The 13631-nt window shown below is 38.7% G+C and overlaps 1 protein-coding gene across 4 annotated transcripts in view; it reads right to left on the bottom strand.

Annotated features, from left to right (window-relative positions):
- The window catches only part of LOC109537599 (neuroligin-4, X-linked), a 38686-nt gene that overhangs the window by 3573 nt on the left and 21482 nt on the right, over window positions 1–13631 (bottom strand). For 3 of the 4 annotated variants that reach the window (XM_019904405.2, XM_019904404.2, XM_019904406.2), the window contains exons 4-9: window positions 9605–9757; window positions 7597–7803; window positions 5293–5440; window positions 5109–5240; window positions 2889–3084; window positions 164–361 (exon numbers count right to left, since the gene is read on the bottom strand). In XM_019904405.2, the coding sequence (XP_019759964.2) occupies window positions 164–361; window positions 2889–3084; window positions 5109–5240; window positions 5293–5440; window positions 7597–7803; window positions 9605–9757 (1034 nt within the window). The remainder of the gene's footprint in view (window positions 1–163; window positions 362–2888; window positions 3085–5108; window positions 5241–5292; window positions 5441–7596; window positions 7804–9604; window positions 9758–13631) is intronic. The other variant, XM_048662756.1, reaches the window with a different exon arrangement.

Below are 13631 nucleotides of genomic sequence, written 5' to 3'. Positions count from 1 at the left end.
GTCTCTAGTTTTTTTTGAGCGGGAAACTTGCCGTTAAACCAATTTAGCAAAGTTCGATAACTTCCTATCTGCTGCCAAAGAAAGTGCAACACAAAAGTCTCAAGTTTGCGCCAGCTGGTTAAAAAAGCTTAATAAAATTATGAATACGTTTGAATATACTCACTATATATTCCTTAGCATGCGTTTTATGGGAAAACACGTAGAAATAGGACTGAATATGCAAGGCGGAATGATAGAGTCCCGTTTGGATAACGGGAGCGACCGTTCTGGCATCGGAGAGAATGTCGAGCAATTCGTCTCTGGCCAGAGTCGCTCTGTCTGGCTGCAGGCTCATCCAGGACGGTCCCTGATCCCTCTGAAACTAATTTGCTTGGATTAATTAACGGACGAACAGACTCTTAATGCGCCGTAAAAAATGAGGGGCCGCTCTTTTGGAATTCTTTGCACCTGAGAGCGAAGGATGTGTTGGATGTGGGCGATTTAAACTTGGATTAAGCAGAGGCCTGAGCCAGCTACAACGTGCGATAAATTAGAGTGAAAAACTCGGTAGAGAACTTCGTTTAAAGTGAAGCACTTTGTAAACCGGCGAATTTTTTAATCTGTTTCAAGACATTCAGAATGATTCATACAAGATGCAAGGAAAATTAAGCAAAGGTCATTCGGGCCATAATGCGAGTTCCCAAACAAACCGACGCGCAAATCATGCATTGTTTATGGGAAAACTTGTGCGAGTGAAACTATTATGTGGACGAAAGTTCAGTTACAAGCTGCAGCTCGTAAATCAATTTAGCGCCTTTTGCCGTCGAATTTTGGTCTTCAAACTTTCCAAGAAATGACTTAAATATTGCTCATTGTCTGGTCTGGCTTTACTCAAAATTGTTTTGCTGAACTGGACTAGTCTATTTTTTAGTTTAGGAGTTTTAACTACTAAAAGGTGGTGCTTTTCTCCTCAAGGGTTGAAAGCTGCGCTTCCATCCTTTCCCCAGAAACTTTTAGAGCAATGTTTGATCTTGCACCAGTTTCCCTATCGAGAAGAAGTCACCTAASAACTAACCGAGGAAAAACTTTGGGAATTTTAGYCATCGCATTGTGGCAYCTTTMYTCASATCTTGAAYGYTTMGMTTCCAAACTCTTACCAGAAWTKTTKAGMTYGATTTGAAACGACTATAGAAAACCATTTTTAAGCCCAGTATTTTGCGAAGTTTGGCCTCTTTTGATTTAGTTGGGCCTGATTACCATCGTCGAGCAATTCGTCGACGATCTCTTTGTTTGTGCAATGGCAAGTAAACGGAAAACAAGAAAATAAATGATGGATTTTACGTTGCGCATTACCAAAAGAACAGCGACAATAAAATATATCGCTGCAATCCAGAGCACTCTGCATCTTATGTCCTCGGACACTGAAGATTTACGACACTAAAACAACGCAATTCGGGTCTAGCTGGATGGTTCGATTTGTCTCTGGATTTTGATTCAGACATCACCCGTTTATCTAGTACAGTGTATTATTCTTATGCAATAAAATTGGCGGAATATTTTATATTTCATACATTTGCTTTGGTCGTTTGATGAGTATGGTTTTATGCGGAGGAAAAGTGATATTGATTTAGATTGCGTGCTAGTAACAGAGATTTTAGGAGAAAGTGAATGCCGGCGACTAAAATTCTTCTTCCAAACTAGAATCAGTTAAGTAACTTTCTTCAGACACTTTCACTAAATAAACCAGAAACGTCTGTGTCTACTGTGAACTTGAACCAAACTAAAGTGTGAAAACGCAGACAGAAGAGCTTCTTTTGAACCCTTCACAACAAAATATTCTCCATCCAATTCCGCGCCCGTCCATCTCATATCCATGCAGCAGTTTCGTGTTGCAAGAAAAGCATTTTGCATATCGATCAAAATGTATCATGGTTCGTTTAGGGTAAAAAGCAACTTCCGTGATGCGAGATGATTCGGTCGCTGAAAGTTTAGCCACAAATCCCCCGAGTGCACTTCAGCCACTATGACGCTGTCTTCCGCATAAGGTCAGCGCCTCTGGCATCGACTGTATTTTCAGCATTTTATTGACAACTTTGTCTTGATATTTTTAGAAAATCTGCTGCTGTTGTTTTCAAGTTCCCGACTTTATGGGAGCGAACCATTTAGGACTTCGGTGCTCCGCACGGAAAAATCGCTCCTACTTAAATAACTTTCGCATGCTCTAAACATTCGCAAACAGAAGCATAATTGTTTATATCAAAAGAGACCATTCCTTAAAACTAATGGGTTTTTAGGCCGTCGATCGGTAGAATTTCTTGTTGACGTTTCGCAAGCACGAGTGGCTTGCATCTTCAGAAGTGGTTTGGGTTAGTTCTCATCAGAACTTCTCTCAGAACTTTCTTCTTCTCATCAGAGCCCGTTCAGTTCTGCGGAAGAACTGAACGGGCTCTGATGAGAAGAAGAAAGTTCTGAGAGAAGTTCTGATGAGAACTAACCCAAACCACTTCTGAAGATGCAAGCCACTCGTGCTTGCGAAACGTCAACAAGAAATTCTACCGAAAAACCCATTAGTTTCATTCTACGCCCGTTCAGTTCTGCGGAAGAACTGAAGATGCAACCCAAAAAAACCCCTTAGTTTCATAATTGTTTATTTCGCGGCATTTCTAAAGGTTTCTGGGCTTTTTATGGAAATTATCGCTTCCAGGTAGGTGGGTTTTGGGGAATATTATCGTTAGTGCAAGGACAATTCAACAAACTCTCATAAGCTTTGAATAAAAGCTTGGGTTCCCTTGCTCAGTTTGAAATAAGGTCTCCAAATTGTTATACAATTAAGTAAATAAATAAATCAAATTCTTGCTGGTTTGCAGTGAACGTAGCACAAGAGGCGATAAATTCCATGTAAAACTTACCATCCGTTCGTGGTAGTTATAAGTTGCACTGGTTTGTGCAAAACAAGCCTCCGGCTTCATTTCGCAGCGCATTCGCATGTACTTTCGCAACTCGTCGTCTCTTTCGTGTTCCAACATGCCATGAATTAGTGCCACGTCGCCTCCTAGGGGCAAATGAATGCTCTCCATCTGCGTAACGCCGTACATCAGCTCGAATCTAAAACATAAATTTCATCCTATTAGCACACGGCGCGTTAATTGATATGCTCGAATGCTGTTCAAGCTTATAAGATATCGCAATAGAGGAAACCCGCCCCAGGAAAAGACAAATCAAACCATAAATGCAACAAGAAAAATCCTCATTTGAAACTGATAAAATGGAATGAAAGTTTAGTGCAATCGAGAAAATTATGAACCGAGCAACCAAACAGTGATTCAGACGAACTTTAAGCTCATAAAGCTGAACCAATAATTTTTTATGCCCGGTTGATAGGAAGCGAAACGAAACTTTGCGCATGCAATGGATTTTTCCTTTATGGCTTTGCCATATAACCGAAGCCAATCTAACTCCTTATAAAGTTCTTCAAGCGTGGCTGATTGTAACGAAATAACGAATCCTAAGCCAAACACAAATAAAAGCAATACGGGCAAGATAAATCGTGGCTTTTTGACTTTTACATTGATTCCCTTTTTTACTGAAACGCTCCTGAAATAAATTCCACCCTGGTGACATGAAAACGCAGCAATATATAAGGGTCGATTCCCAGTTGGTTTTAAACTGATGCGCGACGTAACGGAGATCGAGTACGCACATTTATCCGGAATCTTTTCGTAATTTCTATTTCGGTTGCGGCATATTTTCCGGCACTGTTTCTCCTAAATGGCCCAATTTTTTCGACCTCTAAGTTTGCAAGACGCAAATCGCAAAATAGATGGCCAGATTGAGGAGCCGATCAGCAAATAATCAAAAATCAACGTCGAGCAAAGCGAGGGCGCAAAAAATTACGATAAAAAAGCGCAACACTCTTTAAAAGAACATGGAAGTACGGAAGCTCAGTTGAAATCAGTAATTTTTTGAAGGTAAAACTCAATTTAAACAGCTTAAGCAACTCTCAGATGCAACCTATTCTACATGGACAATGTTGAGGAAAAATGCATAAAAATATTGATGCATTGAGGAATGATGAAGCCGAAGCAAACAGAGTTTAAGCAGATTGAAATACAGTTCGGCGAAGAAGGGCGCATAAGAAGAGCAAAAATTCCCAACTGATATTAAAGAAACATATAATAAATCAACGGTAAAACTTGCGAAGAACGCAAAGCGGCAAAATTAGGAACAAATGGACAGCGACAACTTTGGGTAAAGTATTTGCGAAAAGTACAAAAATAAACACTTGATCCCACCACTATGATTTAAATGATCGGACCTTGATCAGGATGCCTGGCGAAAATGCTGATAAAACAGCCGTTTAATGCAGCCACTAAAAAGATTGCACCTGCAGGGCTGCAAATAAGACTAAGTGGAGAAATGAACCCAGAAAAAGCACTGTACAAACCAGACACTTTCGCAAAAAAAAAATGTTCAAAACTCTATTCAAGCGCCAGCAAAAGAAACAATTTAAAGCCTTGTGCATGATTCGTCTCCTATCGGTTAGGTCGAGACGCAAAGGAACTCCACAGGTGCCTCGAGCCGTAAATTACCTGTAGGCTTTGGGGAATAAGAAAAATAAAATTGCTCAGCCAGAACTAAAGTGATGCCGGCACTTCGATTTTGTTTACGGTTCAAATAATCCCCGCCGTAATTCCGGGGCAGACGTTTACCTGGAATTTTATTCCAGAAAAGGGGAAATATATCGGCTTTCTAATGCCAACTAATTCTATGGTAATTCGGGAGATTCACCGTTAAATGTTGCATATTTTCTACTTGGCCACATCAATGAAAGGATCAATGGAAACCATCAAAACCCCTCTTTCGCATGCACCCGAATAAGAAAATTTGTCCAATCGACCTGGAAGAGTTTGGGCGATTGTGCGAATTTAAGCCCTGATTGCCCTCGGGTTGTTTCAGCCCTATATTGCTTTATTGCCAAACCCAAGAATTTCTATGGTAATTTTTCCATTCAATTCCGCCATTGAAACGTAATTAATGGGATCCAATTTCGCCTAACAAAGGCGATATTTCCTTCACCAGGGCACCCAATTTGATCGCAATTTGGCTGGTAAAAGTGTGTGTTTGACTACCGTTTGAAAATATCCGTATACTGCATCATCGACTTTCTGGGATCATTCGGCACGATCAAGTTGTCCACGACTGGGCCAAAAACCGTTTTGTACGGCTCTGTATCGGGATTGGCTGCCATCAATTCGTCCAACCTGAAACAGAAGTATGTTTGTACATGTTTAAGCTTGAGCCAATCTTTGGTACCGTTTTCGTCGCAAACAACCTGCAAAGTCGACTGGTAATTGGCAGTTGAGGATTTGGCCCACTTGAATGGACATGTCGAGCGGTTTGCTTACTAAGGCCCAGTCGGAAAGTGCGGTTCCGCTCATGAGAATGGCTCGATGAAACAATCCTGAAACAGACGGAAAATTCAAAAATTGGGCGAAAATTAAACATTATTCAACAGCCGAATACAAGTCCAGCAAATGCGGGTCAAAATGAGTGTTTGCGGTTAATTACAGTCTGAAACAAACGCAATTGAACTAAGGACTAAGATCTGTTTGTTTTGTAAGCCAAGAATTTTTATTTCTTATTTTTTATAGCTGATTAATTTATGCGAGTGTTAGGAATAGGAATTAATTTTAGAATAAGGTAGGCTAAGACATGTACTAAACAAGGGCAGAAAGACCGATTGGGTCGATAGCCTTTCTCTGTAGGAAATAAAGATTATTTATATATTATATATATATATACAGTCTGAATTTTAAAAAATCGTAACTCCCAGCCGAAGGCAAGTATGCCTTTGAAAATTGCACACTTTATAGATAATAGACTTGGTGATTAATGAATAAAAATGTGAACATTGTCATTCAAGTCGCACTTATTCCCGATTTTTCCTAACATTTTTTGTAAAAACTGTTGGTGAAAAATATGAGAGTTTTTGGTCAAACACACTCTTTATTTAAAAATTTGTAACTTCTAGCTGAGAGGCACAGTCCCCTCAAAAATTTCCCACTCTGTATATAATAGATACATCTGAAGCTACAGCCAATTTCATTTTAATCTGAGTTGATTCTGATTTTTGCAAGTGCTGCTCGAAAATGAGTGTTTTTGGTCATATTCATTTTCTCTTTAAAAAATCGTAACTCCTAGCGCAAAGCAAAATTATTCATGAAAATTTCACACGCGATCAACAATATAAATGGCTAAAGATACGCGAAATTTCATTCAAGTCGCACCTGATTTTGATGTTTACCACCCATTGTAAATGCAGGTCCAAATTCAGTTTTTTAGTCAAGTACATTCTCTATTAAAGAAATCGTAACTTCCAGCTGAGGGAAACTATTGCATTGAAAATTTATCAGTCTATATATAATAGATACAGCCGAAACTACACAAATTTTCATTCAAGTAGGGCGTGATTCAAATTTTTGCGACCATTGCAAATGCAAGTAAAAAATGAGGGTTTCAAGTCAGTTACATCATCTATTTTAAAAACGCGTAACTTCTTGTCGAGAGCAACTATTCTTTCGAAAAATGTCCAGTCTATATCTGATAGATACCGTTGCAACGTGGCCAAACTACATATTCAAGCCGCAAGTGATCCTGATTTTTAGCGAATATTGCAAGTATAGGTTGAAAATTAGTGTTTTCGGTCAAGTACATGCTCTATTAAAAAACTCGCAACTTCCAGCTGAGACGCAGCATCCCCTCGAAAATTTCGCAATCTACCACTAATAGATATGTTCAAAAACGAACCAAATTTCATTTAAGTCGCATTCGATTCTGATTTTTACCGAACATTGCAAATGCAAGTCAAAAATGAGGGTTTCCAGTCAGTTACATCATCTATTTCAAAAACGCGTAACTTCTTCTCGAGGGCAACTGTTCCTTCGAAAATTGTTCAATCTATATATAATAGATACAGTGGCAACGTGGCCAAATAACATTCAAGTCGCAAGTGATCCTGATTTTTAGCGAATATTGCAAATATAGGTTGAAAATTAGTATTTTCGTTCAAGTACATTCTCTATTAAAAACGCGGAACTTCCAGTTGAGACGCAGTATCCCCTCGAAAATTTCGCAATCTATCACTAATAGATATGTCCAAAAATGAACCAAATTTCATTTAAGTCGCATGCGATTCTGATTTTTACCGATCATTGCAAATGCTTCCAGAAAATGGTTTTTATCAACCAATCACATTCTCTGTTTTAAAAAATCATAGCTCCTAGCCTGAAGCAACTGTCGCCCTGAAAATTTCACACGTTATAGATAATAGATACGCACAAACATGTGCCTAATTTCATTCAACTCTCACTTGAATTTTATTTATAGCGAATCTTGCAAATGCAGATGGAGAATGTATTCGGTCTCTATCAAAAAAATCGTAAATTTTAGCCGAGGGCTCCGGTTTGTTTGAACTTGGGACACTCTATATATAAAAATTGAGCAATCTCAACAATTGCCAAATAAAACCACCAAAAAATTCATAAAAAAGCAGCAAAAAAAACACATTTGCTTCGTTTCATGGGCATTTATTGCATATTCAGTTCCATTTCGACTTACGTTTGTTTTCTCCATACATGGCCATAGGACTAATGGTGAGCAAGCTGGCAAACACTGCCCCTGTTCCATGACCCATCAGAGTAATTTTACTAGTATCTCCTCCAAAAGCATCGATATTGTCCTTGATCCAGATCAGTGCAGCCACCTGATCCACCAAGCCAAAGTTACTCTGGCTCGTTGTTTCAGCAGCTTCAACTTTGAGGAAACCTAAAACAGATGCAAATGTTACAGAAGAACCCAAGAAAAATGTGAGAAAGCTGTTGTTGAGGTGCCGAAATCTTTGGCACAAAACAGGATGTAAACGATAATAATTAGGATACTTGGAGCCAATTTTTTTCGAAATTTTCTGGCCAAGTGGCACCCGATTGTATTTGCGCTTTCTTAGCCTTCACTGTTTGCTTTTTTCTTCTACAAGAGCAATTGCAAAAGAGTGTTTTTTCTCCAGCATTCAATATTCAACTTGAAGTTGATGGAATTAATACAGAAGAAAATTTGCAAAAAAATAAGCTGATTAAATTAAAATAAGCAGAAGTAGACGGCGCTTTTATTGCTCAGTTTAGCCGCCCACAAGAGCCTAAAGCGAAATTCGAAAAAAACTCGCTCTTCTGAAATAACCGCAGCAAATCACGCTAAAATATTTGTGATGCTCCGGCTGTTTTATTTCTGAAGCACTTTGCTCGAAAATTATTTGCTACAGTTCGCCATGAGGGTTTATGGCCGATGCCAAAAGGCGCAACTATAAAATTTTAATGATTTACTGCCTAAGCTGAATATCTTTTTCATAATTCGGTACTTAAATTGTGGAAACTGTAGGTTTTTGAAAACGTGACCACCGGGTTTATCGTCTGTAAAAGCACATACGCTGGTGAAACGAGTTTTTGACTTGACTTTGTTGAGTTTCACCTACGGATTTTCAAGTAATGTAAAAAGGTTTTGCTGGTTGATTCAAGGATTTTTCAATGATTAATGGTATTTGTTGGTTGAACCAATTGTTTCGCGACTGAAATCCATTTGATTTTGTAACGGATTTTGTCGTATTTATGCGGCCCTAACTCGAGACACGATCATCTAAATATGAGCAAAATACAGTGCAATTAAATAGCATTTTTTATGTGGGAAAACTGAGGCGAACCAACCGAGAATCCGTAAATTCTATCCATTAACTTAGGGATCCGCTGCTAATCCTTGCGGGATTTTTCTAAGAGGATTGCGGCACTTTTCAATTTTTAACCCAGCTATTACTAATAAATAGACGCTTTTCGACGGGGGTTTCTGCTGCTGGGTGAATACTGTCCCAAATTAGCTGGCATTTCTCTAAGAAGCTTTTGCAAGGAATTATGCAAAACGACTGAAGCACTATTTTCTGTAGCTTCGGACTACAATTGCAAAAGCTTAGGGGAGCCTGCAGGAATAAATCTGCTTAGACAGTTCGCAGAGCATACGATGTTCGCTTCCGAAACGTCGAACTGTTCGTTAGAGCCGAATTGTTTAGCATCAGCTTCCAGTTGGATGGCAGCCGACGTTTTTACCCAACTGCTGCCATCCTTTCGACCAAATTATGCCTGTTTGTCACGCTACGTCTGAAATATGAACTGGGATTATCAAGCAAAACAAATGACCGCAAACTGCAGGTTTAAAATAACTGGCCACCAGGTTTACCTGCCTGAACAAAGACCAAATGTATTTGCGTCCTCATTAGATTTAATTAGTTTGCTCGAGATTGTTGCAGTTCTTCGTTAGGCAATTTCCCGATGAAAAATTGCTGGTTCTATGAAGTGCCTGGAGGCTCACTTTTATTGTGTATTGGAAAATGAATCAGATTCAACGCGAAAGTTGACGTATTTTTTTTTCAATAGTTTGTGAGGGTTTTCAACTCCTGCGTGGGTGGTTCAAATTGTCGTCATTTTCATCTTGTCACCTCCTCATCCAGTTACGTTTTTATTTATAAATAAGGAAAATTTAAGCACCAAACAGGCAGGTTAAACGTGCGGAAAATGTGCAAACATACCTAAAATTCCGAGTCTGAAGTTCAAAGTGACAACAATGACTTGGCCATAAGCTGCCAGGACGCTGCCATCGTACGGATTTCCCGAATTCCATTCAAATGACTCTCCGTGCAGGAAAACTATCACCGGATATGTCCTGGAATTTGTCTGGGATTCTGCAAAAGAACGATAAGAGTTAGCAGTTAAATGCAGGATCGTCAGGGATCCTGAGAGGGGCACACAGTGTTTTCACTGCGATTTCATTATAATCAATTAGAAGGAAAACGTTTCAATGTGGCATGCGTTGATTTTTCATTTTCTCGCGAAATTTTACATAATTTCGTGCCTGCCGCTCTTTAAATCCCCCAAAGCTTTGCCTTTGCGATTGCGATAATAAAGAGTTTTGTGGAATTGAATTTCGTGTCGTTGAAAAGAGTTAATTTTCACTCAAATTCCCAACGTCCGTTTGGGCTGGAATTTCGTGAAGCGATTCAAATTTTTCAATACGAAAATTGCAAAAATTTGTAGCAAAAAGCCAACTAAACTCAGCTAAACTGGAATGAATTAAACGGGACAGTTGAAGACACACAAACGATGAGGACAACATTTAAAATCGGAAGCCGTACGTTGTCTTGAAGCGTTCGCTTAATGAAGCGAATTAAATAAAATGTCAGCGAGCAGAAAAAGTGAAATATCACCAGCGGATGAGAAATTCACGTCTACCGAGATACGGTTTCTGTAATTAATTTAGAAGCTCTCTCCGTTCTAAAAATGAAGAAAAGAACACTTCGAAACGCGCCCATTATTCCGGGCCCGGAAAAATAAGTCATTAGTGTAAGCGCGCCTTAATGCTGTTATGAAATCGTGCAAGAAAATTGTCGGAGTTGGGCCGAAGAAGTTCATTATTTGGAGGTTCGCATCATTAGAGCAATAGTGCGTTTTGTGGGGATTCTACCAGCTGCAGGTTAAGCTCTGGATTAACAAAGAGATAATTTTTCAAAAACCCCAGTTCTCCATTTATTCCAAAAACAGAAACATTGTCTTAGTAATGTTTTGCTCACGCATGTATAACTGTTCCAACTTCATGCCACAATTCGCTAAATTCCACCCTTGAGCCTAGTTGGCGAAACTTCAAACTTTAGGCGAATTTACTTTAATGAATAATAGAAGCTCATTAGGTGGTAGTGGAAAGTTCCAATATCTTAACCGAGTGTTTTACTTTCAAAAAAACTATACAAGTTTTAAACAAAGTCCAAAGTAATTTTATTGGTTTAAAGCAATTTCAATCTGGTTTGCAAGACGAATGATTATTTTATGCGGGCGAGACGATAAAACAAATTCATAGAGTGTAGCAAATCCAAAAGAGTATTCGGGAGCACAAAATGGGCCATTTGAATATGCATTAGTGCCACTTTTCTTGCCAGCAACGAGCTTTATTAAATTAAAGCAAACGCTAAATCAATAGGCTCTGCACATTCGGGGAAACACAATCTGTGCAGGCTTCAAAAATTTGATTCACTAATGAATGGAAAACTAGTTTTTCTGATAATGGAAAACCCACTGAGAGATTTATTCTCGACCATTCTGGTCACAAGGTCTTTTTATTGCTTAAATTTCATCCGCAAGCCTAATAAAAAACGAGGTAAACATTATAAATTGTTTCAATAAGCAAATGTGGGTCATACATTCTTATATTGTGATGGTTTGATTAACAGCGTTATTTCTTTGCACTTGCTATTGGCCAGCTATACCGAAATTTTTCTTTTGGTTACAGCAATATGCAATGAAAAGCTCATACATCGGCTTCCCTCTGGCTGTATGCCCTGGAAGTAAATGTTTCTACCAAAACTCCCTTCTCGTATTGAAAAATCGATGCCAGACAGCAGGAAGCTGAATTATTCCATCCTGGTTATCTAGATGGCACTGCGCTCCTGCATATTTCACGGTTTTCGAAGAGTTTTCTAGCTGAAATACTTGAAATTCAGTAAAATCTGGACTAGAAGTTTGCACAGGAATGCAACACTGAAAAGTGTATATTTATGGACACTGCGTACAACGTATATGGTGCATTTAGAGGTGTTTGGTTTAAGCCTAATTAAGCCCCGTTTTGCTTGCAATTAGGTTTAGGTTTATCAACAAGTTTTATTTGTTCTTTTGTATGTCACTTGACCATTGTTCGACTATTGGCGCCTGCAGCACTCTAGTTTTACCATTCAGCAGACTGTTAATAAAATACTATTTTCTTTGCGCTTTTTTAATTCCGTTAATACTTCGCTTTTTACTATCATTGCCCTTTAGGTTTTTTGATTTTTTTACACTGCGTGTCATTCCAAGAAACTTTGGCATTCTCCTGCAGTTGTTTATAGACCTCGTGCAAAGTAATGTGAGTTAAATAACAAAAAATTGGCAAGGAAAATCTGGCCATGGGATTTTAATTACAGTTCATAGGTTTTGTTGACTACTTTGAAGACAATTTCAAACAAACAAACTTTCAGTGGTGGTTTCCTGTATTTATGAGTTAAAAATCAAATTTTGGCGATCTGGGATTTCTACCGCAAAACTCAACTTCCCCAATATGCATGTATTTTCCTGCTACTTCCAAATGGGTTTCGGGCGGCGCTTTAAACGAGGTCTAAACCCTCAAGAAATAGTTCTTCAACATATTTGATTGGCAAACACAAAATAGCCTGCCTAATCCCAATTTATGTGCATCCCATTCCCCTTTGCTGTCGTCTTTCGCAAAAACAGAACAAAATCGCATTATTCCGTTCCCCGATTGACAGAATAATGTCCCCGTTTCGAATCTAAGGCATTTTCAGTTCGCACGTCCGACCTGATTTAAATGCAGCAGCTTGCTGCAACTTTTATTTGCTTGTTGCAGTTTCGTAATGTATTCGTGCATCCGAACGATTTAAATATTCTCCTGAAACGGCAGGATTTAACAAAAAAAAAACGTGCTCTGCTTCACACGAAACTGACTTCACTCAATGTTTATTAAAGTCAATTAAAACCTTATTCGGACGCTTTATTCTTATTTTGGCCTCTGGGGCGCATTAATTGCTAAATTCACGTGGCTTTGCGGTGGCCCTGGTATGCAAACGTGCGGCCAAAATTGAAAATTTGTTTCATGGTTTATTAGAAACTTTGGCCGGAATTGATGGGGAAAATGCACTGTGGCTTACAGGGATGGGCCAGAGGAGTTTTCTTGCGACCAAACTGCAATCGGAGATAATGGCTGTATAAAACTGGAGGAAGTTGAAGGCGTTTCAGACCACAGGGGCTCAAAATCTGTTATTAAAAAGCATAAATCTCACCGAGAAAATCACGCAACTTAATCACGGTGCCATTCGTGGGGTTTAGTGTTAATGTTAATAAAATTCCTCTCTGAATTGCCATTTGAAGCCAAACTAACCCAATGCAAAAATCCAAAAAATTACGTAAATATGAGTCATTTTAACTGAAGGCTTGTTGCGACTTGACTGTTAGCAGTCCTTAGAAGAGTCCTGGTGCTAAATGCGTTAGAAATTGCAGGCAAATCGCATCAGAAGATCCTGATTGGGAGCCAATTTTCTAAATTTGGTTCTAAAAATGCAGGTTTTTTCACGTTTTTCATCTTTTCGCTTGGACCAAGAAGCAACTTTGAAACCTCACCGTCTATATAAAACACTCGGAGCTCAATTCGCTCTCAAATGCATTCGATTCCTACTTCAAAAAATGACGAAATTCACACAACTGCAAGATTTTCTTTAACAATTCCCAACTTCCAAACTAGATCAACCAGCGACTTGAGGATAAGTTCTATATTGTTGAGGTGGATTAATTTTTTTACAAACTTCTTTTTGGGTATTTCGCCTCAAAAATTTTGTCTTTAAAAAAGACAGAATTTCCACATGACATTAACATTAACATGAAGCAACACAATTATTTTGATTTAGTAAAACTAGTGCGCTTTCTTTAATTTTACGTTTTTTTGGGGTTTGATCTTTTGTTAAAATTATGGAATTATTCCATTGAATTTTATGGCAATTATCAAATGCATGTTGACAAATG

Source organism: Dendroctonus ponderosae, unplaced genomic scaffold (genome assembly GCF_020466585.1).
Source record: "Dendroctonus ponderosae isolate FM_Combo_2020 unplaced genomic scaffold, Dpon_F_20191213v2 Dpon_F_20191213_11, whole genome shotgun sequence".
NCBI classification, from domain to species: domain Eukaryota; kingdom Metazoa; phylum Arthropoda; class Insecta; order Coleoptera; family Curculionidae; genus Dendroctonus; species Dendroctonus ponderosae.
Note: the sequence above shows the minus strand (reverse complement) of the source record. Positions and strands in the feature narration are given on the sequence as shown.